The sequence below is a fragment of the Oncorhynchus gorbuscha genome, linkage group LG24 (genome assembly GCF_021184085.1).
Source record: "Oncorhynchus gorbuscha isolate QuinsamMale2020 ecotype Even-year linkage group LG24, OgorEven_v1.0, whole genome shotgun sequence".
Classification (NCBI taxonomy): Eukaryota; Metazoa; Chordata; class Actinopteri; order Salmoniformes; family Salmonidae; genus Oncorhynchus; species Oncorhynchus gorbuscha.
Window position 1 is genome coordinate 27,838,597 of NC_060196.1, and position 22,673 is coordinate 27,861,269.

At 46.0% G+C, this 22,673-nt stretch overlaps 1 protein-coding gene across 2 annotated transcripts; it reads right to left on the reverse strand.

Moving 5' to 3' along the window:
* Nucleotides 1–202: 202 nt before the first annotated feature.
* Nucleotides 203–13,933, reverse strand: LOC124012017 (C-type lectin domain family 4 member F-like). Of its 2 annotated transcripts, XM_046325353.1 has the most exons (9): nt 13,780–13,933; nt 6,397–6,483; nt 2,640–2,762; nt 2,216–2,290; nt 2,027–2,101; nt 1,516–1,578; nt 1,000–1,163; nt 755–882; nt 203–661 (listed from the first exon to the last, which is right to left on the reverse strand). In XM_046325353.1, exons 1-9 carry the CDS (start codon nt 13,847–13,849, stop codon nt 493–495), a joined length of 954 nt encoding a protein of 317 aa, XP_046181309.1. In that variant the 5' UTR covers nt 13,850–13,933; the 3' UTR covers nt 203–492. The 2 variants fall into 2 exon arrangements, with proteins under 2 accessions (XP_046181309.1, XP_046181310.1); XM_046325354.1 differs by lacking the exon at nt 2,640–2,762.
* Between the last annotated feature and the right edge of the window lie 8,740 nt (nt 13,934–22,673).

Here is a 22,673-nt window from a genome sequence, read left to right on the forward strand (position 1 = left end):
TTGTTGCTGAGAATTTTCCTGCACTGCAAAATGGAGATATGTTTCATGATTTCCAAAAATGAATTGAAAACCCACACTAACACACACACTTAACAATATTGCACTTTTCATGTAGCCTACATTTGGCCAGGTAACAGCTTAACCACCAATCAAGCAACATATGACATGATATGACAAGGACTAAAGTTCAAATCTTATTGCAACAACAATACTCTGCAAATTAAGATCCAACACCTGTAGCCTACTGAGAAGTGAAGAGGCGTGAACTGAATGTATCTGACAAGTTTTTCATTAGACTGTTTTACACCATAGCTTAAAAATCCTAAAAAATGTATGTACAAAAAAAAGAAAGATGTGAATATCTGCAGTAATCTCCTGTAAACCAGCCATAATACAGTTTCTCCTCCTTTTTATCAATGCCAGCAAAAAATACTTTGGGGTTGTTCAGAGACATATTTAAAAGGAACTTTTGAGTTTCTTAAAGATACTGTTTCACAAGGGGGATTTTGTCTCACATATTCTTCTTTGAGTCTTATTACAGTTGACATCCAACCAACTCTTGCCGTCATTAGTACCACCCGGTTCCCCCATTCTAGCACAGTCTTCACCGTCGGGGTTCTCTCCATTCCAGTCATCCGGCTCCCGGTCACCAAGCCAGAAGCTATGGATTGAAGGATGATAATACATAAGAGGTATGATCACAATACGTTTTAATCTAGGGTGATTGTATATTGATTTAAACATGCATTCAAACCTTGTGCTTAGAGATGAATTGTCCACCCATAACCACTCATTCTCGTTTATACTGTCCGTCAGCCCAATCCAGAACTTGTCTTCAGGAACCGTCCTTATTTTTGTACCAATTTTCTGATCTAAGAATTTCTTCACCAGAAACATTGTATGAAGAATTATGTCAAGATTTATTGTCATTTGTATGTTAGTAGAGGAAAGGAAAAATGTGCATCAAAACAACTGAGAGAATCAATAATAGAGTCATACCTGCTCCTCTAGGCTCCCTATGATGACAAGGTGTCCCCCCCTGGTGATACACTCATCCCGACTCTGAGCCCAGGTCAGTTTATCAGGGGAGAAGTAATAGCACTTCCCCCCATAATACTCCCAGCCTTCAGCACAGTTCATAGGTTGAGAACAGTCATTATTCCCTGTAGAGAGAACAGATATAACCCAATGCCATTGTCAGTGCCCCGTGCACTACCCATCTCTATGCCTACCTATAGTCAAATGCCTTTTGTTTTAGTGTTACTGATAGTGTACAATCCATGTGGATATGAGACTGTATACTGTATGATCATCTCACAACTATTCAATAATGCTATATTGTTGCATCAATGAATAAGGAGGGACTAAAACAGACTGCCCCTGAAGTTGACAACTTGATTTGAAGTAGTTTTGACTTTAACTCAGGATTGCTATCTGAAACAGGTTTTTATCTTGGGTCATAATACAACCTACTACATCTATGAGTAAACACATTCCCTCATAGTATGATCTCACCTGTGTTTGTAGGGCAAGAGGGTGGAGTTCTCTGCTTTCTCAATTCTTCATTTTGTTGCCGAACTGTTGTGAATAAAGATAATTATGCTTTTCGCAGGTTGAAGTTTATTGCCATGAATCCTGCCCTGAAGGCAGAACTGAGCGACTCCCGCTAGATGGGCCTCACAACGATTATGAAACAAGAATGAACTGTTTGGTCTTCATTTACGGTTTGGGCCAGCAGTGTGGTTGAGATTAGGGTTAGGTTTAAAATCAGATTTTGTGACTGTGGCTTGTGCCAGTTGATGACCACGCTGCAGAGCTGCCTCCAGGGCAAGATTCATGACAATAAATGCCAACCAGCATCATTTTCACAGCGTGACATTGGAATCCATACTTTTTGGAATTAACCAACAATAACAAAAGCAGCACCTTTTTTCTAATATTTTATAAGGAGGAAAATTTCAATGGAAAGGATGTATTAGTGGCAGACAACACAATTTAATTGGAGGGTCATATCTGTGTCACTCACCTGCACGTTCCTTCTCCTGAAGATCTTTGTTCTTGACTTGCAGTTCTTGAAGCTCACTCTTTTTGATCATTAAAGCTAGTTGCCAAAAGATAACAACTCTGACTCAAGTTCCCTACATCCAGCTACATATAAACAACAGTTATATTAGAAAACCGATGTGAACATTTTCTTTGTGTGAACTAAACTCACCTGATGTAAGATTTCGATTGTAAGCCGCTTGCAGAATTTGGAGCTCTGTGTTTTTGGTTTGCAGGTTGCTGATATCTGATTGCAAAAATACATTACATTTTAAATTGTAGGAATCTGACCCCAACATTCTTCTGCATAATAATGTAATATTAGTTGATTGTGAAAAGTATTACAAATAGCTATTCAATTTATTCACCAACATTTTTATATTGTATCAGTTATGTTGTCACAGAAATTAGACAATGACCTGGCATAAAACATTTATCCATTTTGAAGCAGTACTGTGGAGATTTTCCAGCTCTTGCACTAAAAATGTGCCTAGATATTTCTCTATATTCATAGCTCTGGACAAAAGCCTCCATGAATCTGTCTCCGATATATAGTCTGCTTTAGACTAGCCACCTCCACTGCTTAGGTCACTCACACAGGAACACAAGTCCAATGACCGTCCCCATCAGAAGAACACAGAGAGTCACCAGGACCACTTTGACAGGGTCATATCCACCTGGTTTGACCTTTAACCCCTTCTGAGAATCAGGGTCACCAGCTGAGGAGACAGAGAGAGAATGAATTAAACGGACCTATAAGACCCGCTACTTCATTTTATTGTATGTGAGACATGAAATCGTCAAACATGAAGAAAACGTACAGCTGTGGGTGTTTCTCATAATACATACTACCGTACTCAGAGCACGCGAATTGCAACACGGGAGGGTCAGAGTATGATTCCAAATCAAAGTATGCAAAACGGAGCAGGGAGGTCACTTCTCAAGTCCGTACTCCGTTTGGACATATTTTGAAGCATGCATTGATGCAAACTTCAACAGAAAGTATGCAACGAAATATGACGCAACCACGTAAAAAAGGACGCAACATTTCTTGAAATCTATGGTGGCCATTATTTTAACTGAAGCGAGAGAAAATACACTCCGGCTAAATCATTCTGAGTCGACAAGTAATCCTTAGTGGGCGGAGAGGCAGCCGGGGTGTTGGGCGGAGAGGCAGCCGGGGTGTTGGGCGGAGAGGCAGCCGGGGTGTTGGGCGGAGAGGCAGCCGGGGTGTTGGGCGGAGAGGCAGCCGGGGTGTTGGGCGGAGAGGCAGCCGGGGTGTTGGGCGGAGAGGCAGCCGGGGTGTTGGGTGGAGAGGCAGCCGGAGTGTTGGGCGAAGAGGCAGCCGGGGTGTTGGGCGAAGAGGCAGCCGGGGTGTTGGGCGAAGAGGCAGCCGGGGTGTTGGGCGGAGAGGCAGCCGGGGTGTTGGGCGGAGAGGCAGCTGGGGTGTTGGGCGGAGAGGCAGCCGGGGTGTTGGGCGAAGGCCACGGTGGGGAAGATGGCAGGAAAGGAAATAAGGAAGAAAGTGCAGCATATTATGAATAAACATGGAGTGGGGGATTACACAGGTCTTCTGAAAGATCTGGTGAAGGAGAAGATGGACAGATTAAAAGGAGAGACATGGAAGATTTTTGGTGAATATGGAATGGAGGGTTGCGCAGACGTTTTGGAAGAGCTTGAGGAGGAAATGGGACAGGAGGAGAGTGAGGATCAATTAAATGTGGTGGCAGGTGCAGTGATGACTGCTGCATATATGTTGAGTGTAGAGGGAAGTAGTGGTGAGGAAGATGGGCGTCAAGTGCAAAAACAGGGATACGTGCTCCAGTAGTTCAGAGACGGAACTTGTTGAGTGTGAGGAGATTGCTGAGTTCGGGCTTCGTCCCAAGGCTGATAAGGATGATTTTGGCCCAGTGGGTGTGAGATTTGTAGAGAGAATTTATTTATTTTATTTAACTAGGAAAGTCAGTTAAGAACTCATTCTTATTTACAATGACGGCCAACACCGGCCAAACTCTAATCAGGATGACACTGGGCCAATTGTGTGCCACCCTATGGGACTCCCGATCACAGCTGGTTATGATACAGCCCAGAATTGAACCAGGGTCTGTAGTGATACCTCTAGCACACCTCTAGCACTGTGAAAGATCTGGTGAAGGAGAAGATGATGGACAAGATAAAAAGGAGAGACATGGAAGATTTTTAGTGAATATGGAATGGAGGATTGCACAGAAGTTTTGGAAGAGCTTGAGGAGGAGGAAATGGGACAGGATGAGAGTGAGGATCAATTAAATGTGGCAGGTGCAGTGATGACTGCTGCATATATGTTGAGTGTAGAGGGAAGTAGTGGTGAGGAAGATGGGCGTCAAGTGCAAAAACAGGGATACGTGCTCCAGTAGTTCAGAGACGGAACTTGAGAGTGAGGTACCTGCGGCGAAGATTGTCCCAAGGCTGATTTTGGCCCAGTTGAGGTGAGACATATATTTTTTTATTTAACTAGGCAAGTCCATTAAGAACAAATTCTTATTTACAATGACAGCCTACACCAGCTAAACCCTAACCAGGATGACACTGGGCCAATTGTGCACCATCCTACGGGTCTCCTGATTACAGCCAGTTATGATACAGCCTGGAATTGAACCAGGGTCTGTAGTGATACCTCTAGCACTGTGATGCAGTGCCTTACACCTCTACTCCACTCGGGAGCCCGAAGGAAATGGATCCTTGTTGTTTGGTTGATCCACATGTGGTGTCAGGTTGGGTGGAGGAGAGGTTGGGGACTGTTGAGTTGGTGAAAGTAACTCGGAATGGACTCGCGATGATTTATTATGTTTCCTCCTCCCAGAGGGAGAGGGCGCTCCGGATTACGAGATTATCTCTGGAGCAGGGCTCCGTCAAAAGGAGTGATTACGAGAGTGGCATGAAGTGTTGAGGAGGAGCAGTTGAAATGGAAGATTCCCAGTGTCTGTGACACCTGCCACTTGATGAGACGTAGATACGGTGGGCAAACCGGAGAAGACATTATCTGTCATGCTGAGTTTTGATGCAGAGTCGTTACCAGATAAGGTCAAGGTAGGAAGTGTCAGTCATCACGTGAGAGCTTATGTTACGAAAATATTACTGTGTTTTAGCTGTCATGTTTATGGGCATATTGCAGCAGTGTGTAGGAGGGACATGCCCAGATGTGAGACGTGTGCAGGAGGGCATGAGATGAAGGAATGTGTGGTATCGGTGGAGAAAGTTGTCTTAGTTGTGAGGGTGATCATCGGGATGGAGATCGGAGGTGTCCAGTGAGAGAAAGGCAGATTGAGGTTGCCAGGGTTAGAATAGAACAGAAAGTGTTGTATGCCTAAGCAGTGAAGAGAGTGACAGAGGAAGATGGGTACAGGGTGAGAGCATTCCTGTGAGTAGGTGGAGGTCAAGAGTGATGGGCAGAATAGGTGCTTCAGTATGGTGGGCTTTTTAGCATTTATAGCCATGGTTGTTAATTGTACCGCAGAAATGAATTGAAAGTCACAGAAAATAGTTGTAGTGGCAGCAGCAGAGAAGTACCTAGGATTGCTCACCTGCTCTTTCTATGACATACTTACCAGGTGAAAGCTATGATCCCTTAATGATGTCACTTTTTAAATCCACCAATCAGTGTAAATGAAGGGGAGGAGACAGGTTAAAGAACGATTTTTAAGACTTGAGACATTTGTGACATGGACTGTTAATGTGTGCCATTCAGAGGGTGAATGGGCAAGACAAAATATTTAAGTGCCTTTGAACGGGGTATGGTAGGTGCCAGGCGCACCGGTTTGAGTGTGTCAAGAACTGCAGCACTGCTGGGTTTTTCATGCTCAACAGTTTCTTGTGTGTATCAAGAATGGTCCACCACCCAAAGGACGTCCAGCCAAAGGACATCCCTGTGGAACGCTTTCGACACCTTGTAGAGTCCATGTACCGACAAATTGAGGCAGTTCTGAAGGCAAAAGGGGGTGCAGCTCAATATTAGGTAGTTGTTCTTAATGTTCTGTACACTCAGTGTATGACTCGTAGGAACAAGGAACATGGTTTTTGACGAAAAAGCTCAAATAGAATCTGTTCTGCATCTTGTAAACCTTTTTTCCACCCATATGTAGGAAACTTCCTCATTGTTTTGCTGAGCTTGCACTGACATCATCTGACCCACACACGCACGCACGCACCTACACACACACACGCACACACACACACACACACACACACACACACACACACACACACACACACACACACACACACACACACACACACACACACACACACACACACACACACACACACACACACACACACACACACACACACACACACACACACACACACACATACCATTAGTGTCGGTAGATGTCTGGTTGCGTCCGGCTTTGGGAATTGAGATTTCAGAGTACGTGGCATCATTCACTGTGGATGTTGTTGCTGAAATGTAACCATCAAAGTGTGAGCACAAGACAACTCCTCTCATCACATTGGCTGTTCCTGAACCAGCATCATTAACACTCAGTTTATTCGTTTTTGATTTTAGCACTTTGGTCCTGTTTTCACAAGAATGCGGTAACATTTTGTACAAACTCAAAACAGATCATGACAAAGGCTGTTGTTTCAAAAATGTAAGCACATTTTCAATTGACTAAGTACAACACACAAAATCACCCAGTAACCTTTTCACCAAACCTGATCACTGTTTCTGTCATGTATTGTATTGTCATGTCTTGTCCCTGTGCTTTCTCTTCTCTTCGTTTCCCCCTGCTGGTCTTATTAGGTTTCTTTCTCTCTCTCTATTCCTCTCTCTCTCTATCATTCCGTTCCTACTCCCAGCTGTTCCTCATTCTCCTAACGACCTCGTTTACTCTTTCACACCTGTCCCCTATTTTGCCCTCTGATTAAGTCTCTATTTCTCTCTCTGTTTCTGCTTCTGTCCTTGTCGGATTCTTGTTTGCTGTTTGCTTTACTTTTGTTCCGTCCAGTTGTATTCTGCCTCGTCATCAGATACTACGTGTGAGCAGGTGTCTCTATCCTCTACGGCCCGCGCCTACCCGAAGGGACCTGCAGTCTGTTGCCGCTAGCCCTGCAACTCTCCTCAACAACTAGAAGGGGGACTCTCCTGTTAAACTAGAGGATTTGTGTTTTCCCTGTTTGGACTTCCCCTGTAATGATTGAGGATTTATGTTTTCCCTGTTTGGACATTAAAAGACTCTGTTTCCGTTATATCGCTTTTGGGTCCTCACTCACCTGCATAACAGAAGAATCCGACCAAGAATGGACCCAGCGATTTCGGATTCTCTCTACTCAGCCGTCGAGTTCCAGGGAGCGATGCTAGGCAGACACGAACAGGAATTGTCTGCTGCTCGACATGCCGTTGAGACCCTGGCCGCCCAAGTCTCCGGCCTCTTGGAGGATATTCACAACCTCCCCCTAGATCCACCGGTTACCTCCTGGGCTTCCGGGTCTCCGGAGCCCAGAATTAATAACCCACCGTGTTACTCTGGGGAGCCCACTGAATGTCGCTCGTTCCTTACCCAGTGTGATATTGTGTTCTCTCTCCAGCCCAACACGTACTCCAGGGGTACTGCTCGTATCGCCTACGTCATATCTCTCCTTACTGGACGGGCTCGTGAGTGGGGCACGGCTATCTGGGAGGCAAGGGCTGAGTGTACTAACCAGTATCAGAACTTTAAGGAGGAGATGATACGGGTTTTTGATCATTCTGTTTTTGGGAAAGAAGCTTCCTGGGCCCTGTCTTCCCTATGTCAAGGTAATCGATCCATAACGGATTACTCTATAGAGTTTCGCACTCTTGCTGCCTCCAGTGACTGGAACGAGCCGGCGTTGCTCGCTCGTTTTCTGGAGGGTCTCCACGCTGAGGTAAAGGATGAGATTCTCTCCCGGGAGGTTCCTTCCAGCGTGGATTCTTTGATTGAACTCGCCATTCGCATAGAACGACGGGTAGATCTTCGTCACCGAGCTCATGGAAGAGAGCTCGCGTTAACAGTGTCCCCCCTCTCCGCATCTCTACCATCTCCCCCCACTGGCTCAGGTGTTGAGCCCATGCAGCTGGGGGGTATTCGCATCTCGACTAAGGAGAGGGAACGGAGAATCACCAACCGCCTCTGTCTCTATTGCGGTTCCGCTGGTCATTTTGTCATTTCATATCCAGTAAAAGGCCAGAGCTCATCAGTAAGCGGAGGGCTACTGGCGAGCGCTACTACTCTGGTCTCTCCGTCAAGTTCCTGTCGGTCCATCTACGCTGGACCGGTTCGGCAGCTTCCTGCAGTGCATTAATAGACTCTGGGGCGGAGGGCTGTTTTATGGACGAAGCCTGGGCTCGGGAACATGACATTCCTCTCAGGCAGTTAGGGGAGCCCACGGCTATGTTCGCCTTGGATGGTAGTCCTCTCCCCAGGATTCAGCGTGAAACGCTACCTTTAACCCTCACTGTCTCTGGTAATCATAGTGAGACCATTTCTTTTTTGATTTTTTGTTCACCTTTTACACCTGTTGTTTTGGGCCATCCCTGGCTAGTGTGTCATAATCCTTCTATTAATTGGTCTAGTAATTCTATCCTCTCCTGGAACGTCTCTTGTCATGTTAAGTGTTTAGTGTCTGCTATTCCTCCTGTTTCTTCTGCCCCCTCTTCACAGGAGGAGCCTGGTGATTTGACAGGGGTGCCGGAGGAATATCATGATCTGCGCACGGTCTTCAGTCGGTCCAGGGCCACCTCCCTTCCTCCTCACCGGTCGTATGATTGTTGTATTGATCTCCTTCCGGGTACTACTCCCCCACGGGGTAGACTAGACTCTCTGTCGGCTACCGAACGTAAGGCTCTCGAAGATTATTTGTCTGTAGCTCTCGACACCGGTACCGTGGTCCCTTCCTCCTCTCCCGCCGAAGCGGGTTCTTTTTGTTAAGGAAGAGGACGGGACCCTGCGCCCCTGCGTGGATTATCGAGGGCTGAATGACATAACGGTTAAGAATCGTTATCCGCTTCCCCTTATGTCTTCAGTTTTCGAGATTCTGCAGGGAGCCAGGTTCTTTACTAAGTTGGACCTTCGTAACGCTTACCATCTCGTGCGCATCAGGGAGGGGGACGAGTGGAAAACGGCGTTTAACACTCCGTTAGGGCATTTTGAATACCGGGTTCTGCCGTTCGGTCTCGCTAATGCTCCAGCTGTCTTTCAGGCATTAGTGAATGATGTACTGAGTGACATGCTGAACATCTTTGTTTTTGTTTACCTTGACGAGATCCTGATTTTTTCACCGTCACTCCAGATTCATGTTCAGCACGTTCGACGTGTCCTCCAGCGCCTTTTAGAGAATTGTCTTTATGTGAAGGCTGAGAAGTGCGCGTTTCATGTCTCCTCCGTCACTTTTCTCGGTTCTGTTATTTCCGCTGAAGGCATTCAGATGGATCCCGCTAGGGTCCATGCTGTCAGCGATTGGCCCGTCCCTAAGTCACGTGTCGAACTGCAGCGCTTTCTCGGTTTCGCGAATTTCTATCGGCGTTTCATTCGTAATTTCGGTCGAGTGGCAGCTCCTCTCACAGCCCTCATTTCTGTCAAGACGTGCTTTAAGTGGTCCGTTTCCGCCCAGGGAGCTTTTGATCTCATCAAGAAGCGTTTTACATCCGCTCCTATCCTTGTTACGCCTGACGTCACTAAACAGTTCATTGTCGAGGTTGACGCGTCAGAGGTGGGCGTGGGAGCCATTCTGTCCCAGCGCTCCCATTCTGACGATAAGGTCCACCCTTGCGCGTATTTTTCTCATCGCCTGTCGCCGTCGGAACGTAACTATGATGTGGCTAACCGCGAACTGCTCGCCATCCGCTTAGCCCTAGGCGAATGGCGACAGTGGTTGGAGGGGGCGACCGTTCCTTTTGTCGTTTGGACTGACCATAAGAACCTTGAGTACATCCGTTCTGCCAAACGACTTAATGCGCGTCAGGCTCGTTGGGCGCTGTATTTCGCTCATTTCGAGTTCGTTATTTCTTATCGTCCGGGCTCAAGGAACACCAAGCCTGATGCTTTATCCCGTCTCTTCAGTTCTTCAGTAGCCTCCACCGACCCCGAGGGGAGATTCCCTGAGGGGCGGGTTGTCGGGTTGACTGTCTGGGGAATTGAGAGGCAGGTTAAGCAAGCACTCACTCACACTCCTTCTCCGCGCGCTTGTCCTAGGAACCTTCTTTTCGTTCCCGTTCCTACTCGTCTGGTCGTTCTTCAGTGGGCTCACTCTGCCAAGTCAGCCGGCCACCTCGGCGTTCGGGGTACGCTTGCTTCTTTTCACCAGCGTTTTTGGTGGCCCACTCAGGAGCTTGATACACGTCGTTTCGTGGCTGCTTGTTCGGACTGCACGCAGACTAAGTCCGGTAACTCTCCTCCTGGTCCTGCTCCTGGCCTTGCTGTGTCTCAGTCTGTCCCCAGCCACCGCATCTCTCCTGGTCCTGCTCCTGCACTTGCTGTGTCTCAGTCTGTCCACAGCCACCACCTCTCTCCTGTTCCTGGTCTTAGTCTTGCTGTGTCTCAGTCTGTCCCTAGTTGTTACTCTCCTGGCCTGTTTGGTCCTGATTGCTCAAACTCTTACAGTTCTCTACCCGTGTCTCATTTTTATAATAGTAATTGCACTAGATTCCCTCTTCATCGTTTCCCGTTACGGTCCTGAGGAGAGGAGTTGGGTTCCATCTCGGGACGTGCTGGACCGTTCGCTGATCGATGATTTCCTCCGTTGCCGCCAGGTTTCCTCCTCGAGTGCGCCAGGAGGCGCTCGGTGAGTGGGGGGGTACTGTCATGTATTGTATTGTCATGTCTTGTCCCTGTGCTTTCTCTTCTCTTCGTTTCCCCCTGCTGGTCTTATTAGGTTTCTTTCTCTCTCTCTATTCCTCTCTCTCTCTATCGTTCCGTTCCTGCTCCCAGCTGTTCCTCATTCTCCTAACGACCTAACGACCTCGTTTACTCTTTCACACCTGTCCCCTATTTTGCCCTCTGATTAAGTCTCTATTTCTCTCTCTGTTTCTGCTTCTGTCCTTGTCGGATTCTTGTTTGCTGTTTGCTTTACTTTTGTTCCGTCCAGTTGTATTCTGCCTCGTCATCAGATACTACGTGTGAGCAGGTGTCTCTATCCTCTACGGCCCGCGCCTACCCGAAGGGACCTGCAGTCTGTTGCCGCTAGCCCTGCAACTCTCCTCAACAACTAGAAGGGGGACTCTCCTGTTAAACTAGAGGATTTGTGTTTTCCCTGTTTGGACTTCCCCTGTAATGATTGAGGATTTATGTTTTCCCTGTTTGGACATTAAAAGACTCTGTTTCCGTTATATCGCTTTTGGGTCCTCACTCACCTGCATAACAGTTTCATCTAGAAATACCTTTCATATAAAGTCATTGCCTTTCACAATACAATGTTCACAATACTTTTCATATGATTCTCTCTTCATTTGTTCAAATACATTCGACCATCACTTAATCCAACTGAGTTTAATGGTTAACCACTTAACCGTTTGGTAAACCTATGAATGTTTAACTGGTTTGTCCACTATATAAGTATCTTGAGAAGTACAAAAATAAAGTGTGTTTGTAAAGTACAAACATCTAAATGACATGTATGATGCATGATAACCATACATAATGACTACTAGTTGTTGCTAATTGATTTCAACATGGAGCAGGAAAGACCGCAAGGTAAAGGTGGAAATCAAAGAGCTTGTGGACAAGGGGCCTGTTAAGAGAGGTGGGCCTGGGCCCCATTAAAGAGGTCAAAGAGTTGGGCATGGGCCCCGTCAAAGAGGTGGACATCAGAGAGAGGGAGGGAGGGAACTGTTGTATCTTATGAAATCAGGGCCATCGTTGAACATATGATAAACAGAGGCCTTACCATGGCAGAGGCTGACAGATTAGTTCACCCCAATCTGAAAAGATCAACTGTCAATTTGATCCTGAGAAAATGTCATCAAGAAAAGCGGTAAGTCTGGAGGACATGTACTATGCTTTACATCTACAGTAAATGACGTATTGTAATGCATGTAAATTTACAATACATGTTACAAGAGTCTTACAGTATCATCTATTGACAGTAGACTCTGTTCTACCCTCAGAATAGACAGAAGACCCCATGGTGGTGGCCATGTGCTGACCAGAAGGAGTGGACAGTGGTGGAAATGGCGAGGGCCAGGAATGACATACGGCTGTCCAAAATAAAGCGGCCCATTGAGGAGAACGATGACACCGTTGCCAATGTGACATCCATCAGCCTACCAACAATGGCCCACCTTTTGAAGAGGCACCAGATATCTATGAAACACATTTACCCGATGCCTTTTGAGAAAACTGTAATCTACTGTAATTTACAGTACTGTAGCATTTTACTTTCAGTACTTCTAAGGGCGATTTGAAACACGCATCTTGCTTTGTTTTCTATTGGATTAACTATTAGTTAAAATGACTAAATATAAATTAAACCAATGTTCTCATTACATTTCACAATAAACATATGTTTTGAATCAATGGCTGTGTGGTGAGAGATGTTTACAATCCAAATGAATGCACAATGAAAGGTTTTGAGTTAAAGACTGGTTTGGTTACAAGTGTGACCAGTTTAGAGTGTTGGAATTGGCTAAACTTTGCACATTGAGATATGAATTAAATGATAGAGACGAAGCCTTGAATAGAAAGAGTCTGTAGGGAGCCAGAAGGCTTTGGAATGTATTTGATGGAGGAGAAGAGAACGATGTGTTGATATAGGGAAGATAGATGAATAGCTGGGGATTAGGTGAAGGAGGGGTTGAGGTCAGGAGGTGAGGTCAATTCCCCTTAAGGGAGTAATCAGGGTTAGTATCTGGTCAGATTGGAGAGAGGGAGTGTCTTAAGTAGGATGTATATAACTGTGATATGAGAAGTTACGCTGTCTGATTACAGCTGTACAGAACCTTTGGGAAGAATTGAACTTGGTTAAAGCTTCTCTAGTGTCCGTGGGTTATTTAATAAGAACCTAACAAGAGTTTTGTACTAAGAGTTGTGAAAATGTACCAGATACTTGTGAAAATTTGACCAAAGCGACAAAGTAAAACTGTAATGTAAAATAATCAGCACAGATCACTGATAAGGCATGAAGAGTGAATGCAAACCAGCTAACAAATATGTTTCCTGCAAACCCTTTGAATTGTAGTCTCTAAAATCTCTGTGATGCAAGTCATTTTTGTCCTAGCGAACATGTTTTGAAATAGGGTATGAATATGTGTTGTCAAATAAAGTCAGTGTAGTATAAATATAATTTTAAAGGGGCCATCTGGGTATTGTTTTTGGTAAACTGCTGGGGGATGGGGCTGGAGGAATGTAACCACTCTCAAGTTCATAGACGGAGCTATGGGAGCGAGGACGGACCATCCATGACCATGAGATACAAACGATAGTTTTAACCATGATTTAAAGCCATAACGTGTTAGTTTACAATTACATTGTATACAAACAACACTGTAAAACAAGCTTCCATTTGTTCTGATGGGGTAATACAGTTGAACTAAGCTGATGAGGCGTTTAGAAGTAATATTCTTCAAGAATCAACAGCTATATTGCATTCATTTCAAAAACGGATCCTAGATTGCCCCTTAAAGATTATAGATATATATATTGGCAGATAGAGGAAGCTTTTTGTTGAACATTCTGCATATCCTGAGCATACAGCATGATTATAAAAATAGATTTTAGGTACAGATTTTAATTTAGAACTTACCACCATCTTTTCCTTCAGCCTGTTGGTGCTTTTTGAACTTCACATCAGCGTAGACTATTCCTTCAGACATACTGATCTAAACACTCATACCAGACACCTATTACATCAACCCAAATATACACTTATTTTATATGATGGGGACTGAGGGAGGGACTATGTGTTGAGAGAAAAAACAGTTGCTCAATGACAGGACTTCTCTTTTCTCTCTTTGCGGCATTAATTTAACTAACCAACTAAATTCAGTTATTACTACAAGTACTAATTAATAAGTGGTAGGCATATTGATGTTGTAAAGACCTTAACCCAACACGTAGCGACCTTGTATTCCACACTGGAACTCACCAAGCTGCTGAAAGGCGTTATGTTGTAAACCTACCATAACAGCAGGTGGTACACACACACACACACACACACACACACACACACACACACACACACACACACACACACACACACACACACACACACACACACACACACACACACACACACACACACACACACACACACACACACACACACACACACACACACACACACACACACACACACACACACACACACACACACACACACACACACACATACACAGCTGATAGAGCTTTCTTGTCTGACACTGAATTGGCTCTAGAACTTCTCATCTATTGTTATATCTCTGGTAGACAATCACACTCCTTTTAAACGCCTTAGAATTCAAAATAGAACAATCCTTGGTTCCCTATAGAACTTTCAGATCTCATTATGATGAGAAATTAGGCCTTGGTCAATTTCCAAACAATACAGAAACTCTAGGAAAGGAAAGAAATAGGGCTAGATTTTACTGATAACGAATATACAATTACTGAACTTCAGAAGTATTTTGAATACATTTCCTTGGTCCAAGAGTCATGAAATGTTCAGAGTACACTTTTACACCGCTTTCAATATATGCAATAGAAATTGGCAGAAATGGAGTTGAGGTTCTCACCAGACCGTGACAATATGACTATGAAATGCATTTAGAATCATAAACAACTTTTGTATCTTTGGTTCTTGATGATGTTGTTAAAGACCATTAAGGACTGGAAAAAAAAGAGAAGAAAAAGAAAAAGAAATTAGGCCCTGGGATAAGGCTTGAAAACCTGACACGGTAACTGATTGGCAGTGTTTCAGGCTATTGTGAAATACTGTAGATGTACTTCCTTAATGAAGAAAGCTAACTCAAGCTACTTTCTAAGTTCTACCTCAGAGTTTGCTGGTGATCCGTCAAAATGTTGGAAAATAGTTAACGCACTGAAGCGTGGCCTAAGCAAGTTGTGTCAGACTCTTTTAATCAGCATTTTATCTTGGCATGCTTTTTATTTGAAAGACGTGGTTTATTTGACACGGGTCATTGAGTCGACTGATCTTTACTCTCTCAGCCTTTACTTGGCTGGATGGAAGATCATTCAACTTCTAGGGAATAGTTTATATTATTCAGTCCAACAACATTCTACTTGTGATGTGCTAGATGCCTTGCTTAAGAAAACATCTACTGGGGCTCATTTGCTGGATCCATTCTTTCTGCAGAGAAGCCATTGGCACATTTTTTATCTGACGATTATCTCCTGTGCTATCCCCAGGGTTTGGAAGGCAGCCCATGTGCTCCCTCTCCACAAAGGTGGTGACCCCCCCCTGACCTAAATAATTGTCGCCTGATCTTGAAATTGTCTTGCTTAGTAAAAATGGTAGAATCATTAATCGACTGTCGTCTTAGATTCTTCCTAGCTACGAGATGTATTCTAATAGTACACCAGTCTGGTTTCAGGGCGGGTCATAGCACCATCTCTGATGCAACCGTGGTGTTAAATGATGTGGTAAAGGGTATGGATAGGAGGAAGCACTCTGCTGCCCTCTTTATTGAGTTATTGAAGTTGTTGTTGACCACACTTTATTGATTCAAAGATTGCCTGCAATCAGTATGGATCAGGTATCATGTAATTGGTTCGAAGATGACAAAAACAGCTTTGCTGACATGGCCGAATGACATCTGTAATCACTGGCATTCTTTTCAATACATGTTTTTTTTTCCTGATGGTGTTAAGTCAGGTTTCCTCGATATTACGAAAGGTGTCCCACAGGGATTGATTTTAGGTCTTGTACTTAATCTGGTTAATTTAAACAATGTTGGTCTGTCTGCAAAGAAATGTAACATATACCTATATCCAGATGACACTGTTCTGAATGCTGTTGCCCCCACAGTTGACCAGGCTATTTTGGAGCTTCAATCTACCTTCATTGCTTTGCAGAAACCCATTGTTGAACTGAAATTGGTACTTAATGCAGGTAAAACCAAGTCTATGTTATTCTCCAAATCACGTAAAAATCTATCTGATGATTAATACATTTGATGATTACCTTGTTGATAGTGACCCCGCTTATAAACATCTGGGTATCTGGATTGACGAATAGCTGTCTTTCAAAAAGCTTGTTGATGACATAAGAAATTAAGATTTAAAATGGGCTTCTTTAATAGGAACAGGTCATGGCTTTCATTAAATAGCAGTCAGTCAACATTCATACCAGTTATAAACTATGGCAATATTGTCTATATTAATGCAGCTTCCACTGTATTTATTTATTATGGCAGATAGGTTCAGTACACATCACTGCATTCTGTATCAGAATGCAAATAGTCTGGATAGCCATTGGATTAGATGTTCAGGAGTCTTATGGCTTGGTGGTAGAAGCTGTTTAGAAGCCTCTTGGACCTAGACTTGGTGCTCCGGTACCGCTTGCCGTGCGGTAGCAGAGAGAATCGTCTACGACTAGGGTGGCTGGAGTCTTGGACAATTTTTAGGGCCTTTCTCTGACACTGCCTGGTACAGAGGTTCTGGATGGCAGGAAGCTTGGCCCCTGTGATGTACTGGGCCATACGCACTACCCTCTGTAGTGCCTTGCGGTCGGAGGCCGAGCAGTTGACATACTATGTGGTGATGCAACCCGTCAGGATGCTCTTGATGGTGCAGCTGTAAAGCTTTTTGAGGATCTGGGGACCCATGCCAAATCTTTTCAATTTCCTGAGGGGGAATAGGTTTTGTTGTGCCCTCTTCACGACTGTCTTGGTGTGCTTAGACCATGTTAGTTTATTGGTGATGTGGACGCCAAGGAATCTCAACCTGCTTCACTACAGCCCTGTAGATGAGAATGGGTGTAATGAATTTTCTCCTCTTCTTCCGAAGAGGAGAGGCGAAACGGATCAGAGGACCAATGCGCGGCGTGGTAAGTGTCCATGGTTCTTTTTAATACGTTAAGGTACACATGAACAACTGACTACAAAAAACAATAAATGTGAAACTCAAAACAGTCCTATCTGGTGCAATCACAGAGACAGAAACAATCACCCCCAAACACACAGTGAAACCCAGGCTACCTAAGTATGATTCTCAATCAGAGACAACTAATGACACCTGCCTCTGATTGAGAACCATACTAGGCTGAAACATAGAAATACCCAAAACATAGAAAAACAAACATAGACTGCCCACCCAACTCACGCCCTGACCATACTAACTAAATATAAAACACAGGAAATAAAGGTCAGAACGTGACAGTACCCCCCCCCCAAAGGTGCGGACTCCGGCCGCAAAACCTTGACCTATAGGGGAGGGTCTGGGTGGGCGTCTGTCCGCGGTGGCGGTTCTGGCGCGGGACGCGGACCCCACTTCACCATTGTCTTAGTCCGCCTTATTGTCCGCCTCCGTGGCTTTCTCACCATGGCAACCCCTCTCAATGACCCCACTGGACAGAGGGGCAGCTCGGGACAGAGGGTAGGAGCTCGGGACAGAGGGGCAGGGGCTCTGGCGCCTCTGGGCTGGGGGGCTCTGGCGCCCCTGGGCTGAGGGGCTCTGGCGCCCCTGGGCTGAGGGGCTCCGGCAGCGGCGCCGGACAGGCGGGACGCTCCGGCAGCGGCGCCTGACAGGCGGGACGCTCCGGCAGCGGCGCAGGACAGGCGGGAGCACCTGCAGGGAGGAGACAGAGAGACAGCCTGGTGCGTGGAGCTGCCACAGGAGGCAGCGGCGCCGGACAGGCGGGACGCTCCGGCAGCGGCGCCGGACAGGCGGGACGCTCCGGCAGCGGCGCCGGACAGGCGGGACGCTCCGGCAGCGGCGCCGGACAGGCGGGAGCACCTGCAGGAAGGAGACAGAGAGACAGCCTGGTGCGTGGGGCTGCCACAGGAACCACCAGGCTGGGGAGACCTTCAGGAGGCTTGGTGTTAGGAGGAGCCTGAAAGACCGGGCTGTGGGGGAGCACTGGAGCTCTGGTGCTTACTACACGCACCTCTCCCTTAGGCTCCACTCCCACAGTTGCCCGGCACGAGCGGAGCGCAGGCAGAGGACGCACTGCACCCTCCCAGCGCACCGGAGACACAGCACGCAGAGCCGGCGCAGGATAACCTGGACCAAAACTGCGTACCGGCGACCAGACCCGCTGAGCAGGCACCATACGCCCTGGCTCAATGCCCACAATCGCATGGCACTTTCGGGGGGCTGCCCTATAGCACACCGGGCTATGGACACGCACTGGCGACACCGTGCGCTTAACCGCATAACACGGTGCCTGACCAGTAATGCGCTGCTTATAATAAGCACGAGGCGTGAGCTCAGGTCTGCTACCTGGCTTAGTACCACACCTCGTGTGCCCCCCCCCAATTTTTTGGGGGGCTGCCTCTCGTACCTGTCGCACTGCCGTGCTGGCTCCTCAGATTGCCGCCGCTCAGCTCTCGCTGCCTCCAGATCTGCTTTGGGGCGGCAATTTTCCCCAGCCTGTGCCCAGGGTCCCTCTCCGTCTGCCTCTGCTCTCCTAGCTGCCTCCACCTGTTCCCATGGAAGGCGATCCTTTCCCGCCAGGATCTCCTCCCAGGTGTAGCAACCCTTGCCGTCCAATACATCCTCCCATGTCCATTCCTCCTGTGATGCTGGCCGCTGTTGTTGCTGCTGCTGCTGCTGTCGTCGCTGCTGTTTTTTACCACGCCGCTCGGTCCTTGGTTGGTGGGTGATTCTGTAATGAATTTCCTCCTCTTCTTCCGAAGAGGAGAGGCGAAACGGATCAGAGGACCAATGCGCGGCGTGGTAAGTGTCCATGGTTCTTTTTAATACGTTAAGGTACACATGAACAACTGACTACAAAAAACAATAAATGTGAAACTCAAAACAGTCCTATCTGGTGCAATCACAGAGACAGAAACAATCACCCCCAAACACACAGTGAAACCCAGGCTACCTAAGTATGATTCTCAATCAGAGACAACTAATGACACCTGCCTCTGATTGAGAACCATACTAGGCTGGAACATAGAAATACCCAAAACATAGAAAAACAAACATAGACTGCCCACCCAACTCACGCCCTGACCATACTAACTAAATACAAAAACACAGGAAATAAAGGTCAGAACGTGACAATGGGGGTGTGCTCGGGCCTCCTTTTCCTGTAGTCCACAATCATCTCCATTGTCTTGATCACGTTGAGGGCGAGGTTGTTGTCCTTGCACCACACGATCAGGTCTCTGATCTCCTCCCTGTAGGCTGTCTCATTGTTGTCGGTTGTGTCATCGGCAAATTGAATAATGGTGTTGGAGTCTGGAGTCGTGCCTGGCCATGCAGTCATGAGTGAACAGGGAGTACAGAAGGGGACTGAGCACGCACCCCTGAGGGGCCCCCGTGTTGAAGATCAGCATGGCGGATGTGTTGTTACTACCCTTACCATCTGGGGGCGGTCCTTCAGGAAGTCCAGGATCCAGTTGCAGAGGGAGGTGTTTAGTCCCAGGTTCCTTAGCGTAGTGATGAGTTTTGAGGGCACTATGGTGTTGAACACTGAGCTGTAGTCAATAAATAGCATTCTCACATAGGTGTTCCTTTTGTCCAGGTGTGAAAGGGCAGTGTGGAGTGCAAAATAGATTGAATCATCTGTGGATCTGTTGGGGCGGTATGCAAATTGGGGTGGGTATAGGGTTTCTGGGATAATGGTGTTGATGTGAGCCATGATCAGCCTTTCAAAGCATTTCATGGCAACAGACGTGAGTGCTACAGGTCGGTAGTCATTTATGCAGGTTACCTCAGTGTTTTTGGGCACAGGGACTATGGTGGTCTGTTTGAAACATGTTGGTATTACAGAATCGGTCAGGGAGAGGATCAAAATGTCAGTGAAGACACTTGCCAGTTGGTTAGCGCATGCTCGGAGTAAATGTCCTGGTAATCCGTCTGGCCCTGCGGCCTTGTGAATGTTGACCTGTTTAAAGGTCTTACTCACATCGGCTGTGGAGAGTGTGATCACACAGTCACCCAGAACAGCTGATGCTCTCATGCATGTTTCAGTGTTACTTGCCTCGAAGCGAGCACAGAAGTTATTTAGCTCATCTGGTAGGCTCGTGTCACTGGGCAGCTTTCAGCTGTGCCTCCCTTTTTAGTCTGTAATAGTTTGCAAGCCCTGCCACATACAACGTGAGTTGGAGCCAGTGTAGTATGATTTGATCTTAGTCCTGTATTGATTCTTTGCCTGTTTGATGGTTCTTTGGGATAGCGGGATTTCTTATAAGCTTTCGGGTTAGAGTCCCACTCCTTTAAAGTGGCAGATCTACCCTTTAGCTCAGTGCGAATGTTGCCTGAATTCCATGGCTTCTGGTTGGGGTATGTAGGTACAGTCACTGTGGGGACGACGCTGTCAATGCACTTATTGATGAAGCCAGTGACTGATGTGGTGTAATCCTCAATGCCATTAGAAGAATCCCAGAACATATTCTAGTCTGTGCTAGCAAAACAGTCCTGTAGGTTAGCATCTGCTTTGTCTGACCACTTTTTATAGACTGAGTCACTTGTTGCTTGCAAGCAGGAATCAGGAGAATAGAAATATGGCCAGATTTGCCAAATGGAGGGCGGGGGAGAGCTTTGCACGCGTCTCTGTGTGTGGAGTAAAGGTGGTCTAGAGTTTTTTCCCCTCTGGTTGCACATTTAACATGCTGATAGAAATGAGGTAAAACTGATTTAAGTTTCCCTGCATTAAAGTCCCTGGCCACTAGGAGTGCCACCTCTGGATAAGCATTTTCCTGTTTGCTTATGGCGGTATACAGCTCAATGAGTGCGGTTTTAGTGCCAGCATCAGTCTGTGGTGGTATGTAGATAGCTACGAAAAATACAGATGAAAACTCTCTTGGTAGATAGTGTGGTCTACAGCTTATCATGAGATACTCTACCTCATGCGAGCAAAACCTTGAAACATCCTTAGATATCGTGCACCAGCTGTTGTTTACAAATATGCATAGGCCCCCGCTCCATGTCTTACCAGAGGCTGCTGTTCTATCCTGCGGATAGAGTGTAAAACCCGCCAGCTTTATGTTATTAATGTCGTCGTTCAGCCACGACTCTGTGAAACATAAGATATTTCAGTTTTTAATGTCCCGTTGGTGGGATATACATGCTTTCAGTTCGTCCCATTAATTTTCCAGTGATTGAACATTAGCTAACAGTACGGATGACAAAGGAAGATTAGCCACTTGTCGCCTGATCCTCACAAGGCACCCCGATCTCTTTATGCGACATCTCTGTTTCTTTCTCCAGAGAATGACGGGGATGAGGGCCTGTACGGGTGTTTGGATTATATCCTTCCCGTCCGACTCATTCAAGGAAAAATCTTTGTCTTGTCTCATTCATGCATTTTTTTGTGCTTTCTAATACTGCACATGTTTCTGCATATGCATACGTTTATGTTGTCATGTGAGAGTGTTGCCCTCAAGGTTTATTCCTACCTAGGGAGTTATTCCCTTGCCACTGTTGCCAAGGCAACAGGGATTTAAGTGTGGGTTGCTGGGTTTACTAATGCATTTAGTAAACTGATATAGATCAAATTGGATTCATATGTAATCATGGACCTGTGTGTGTGTAGCTGATGCAGACGGTGTGGCAGCGAAGAGGAAGAGGGAGGACGAGGAGAAAGAGGAGGTGCGGGAGAACAGTGAGAATCCCCTCCGCTGTCCTGTCTGATTGTACGAGTTCTACCTGTGGTGAGTGGTGAGTGACACGTACACAAATACTGCATACCTTTAATCTCCCCATTCTGCACTGTAAATTCAAGGGAGCAAAGACCATGATTTTTTATATTGGGTTGATGAAAATCCTCTGGTTTATACTGTTTGCTGCGCATTAACGCAGCTCCTGTATCCCATCCTGTCAGGTTTCCTCATTAGACCCTGCACTATGTGCTATTTAAGTTTAGTCTACATTTGGCCTGATGAGAAATCCCCTCATATTCTTAACAGAACCAAAGATATCATCTTTATGTTCTAATTTTCTCCCCCTGTGGTTGTGATGTATGCTGCTGCTTGCAGAGAGAACGTCCTCTACTCTCCTCTTCTAACACCACCAGACACACCCACACACTAACTCAACTAGCTGCTTAGATCACTTCCTGTCAGGTCCCTATTAGGATGCTAAAAACAAACATTGTTTGCTTGTTTCAGCAAGGAGCAACAAAGTTTAATCACTTTGTTAAGAGTCTACGTTACCACAGAAACAGACTCAAACACACTCATGCCCAGCTTCCCCGTTTATGCTGGTTATTATATTTTAGTGGCTGTCTTCATCCATAACCGTCGGTCACAGGGTTATACTGTAATTGTGCCAGCCCTTAGCTGTTATGTGAGTTCTTATTCTTTTATTCTTATTCACTTAGCCACTCAGGTGGCTAAGTGTGACACGTGCAAGCGCCAGGGCCAAAAGGTTAGGATTTATGTCATATGTTATAGCACATTGTGATGTGTCCTGTCACAGCCAATGTTTTGAAAAGAGAGGTAGACATAAAGTCATACAGACTTGGAGTTCCCCCTAAGACCTTCTACCGGTAAAAAAAGGAATTACTTGAGATTTTGTCACAGCTATTTA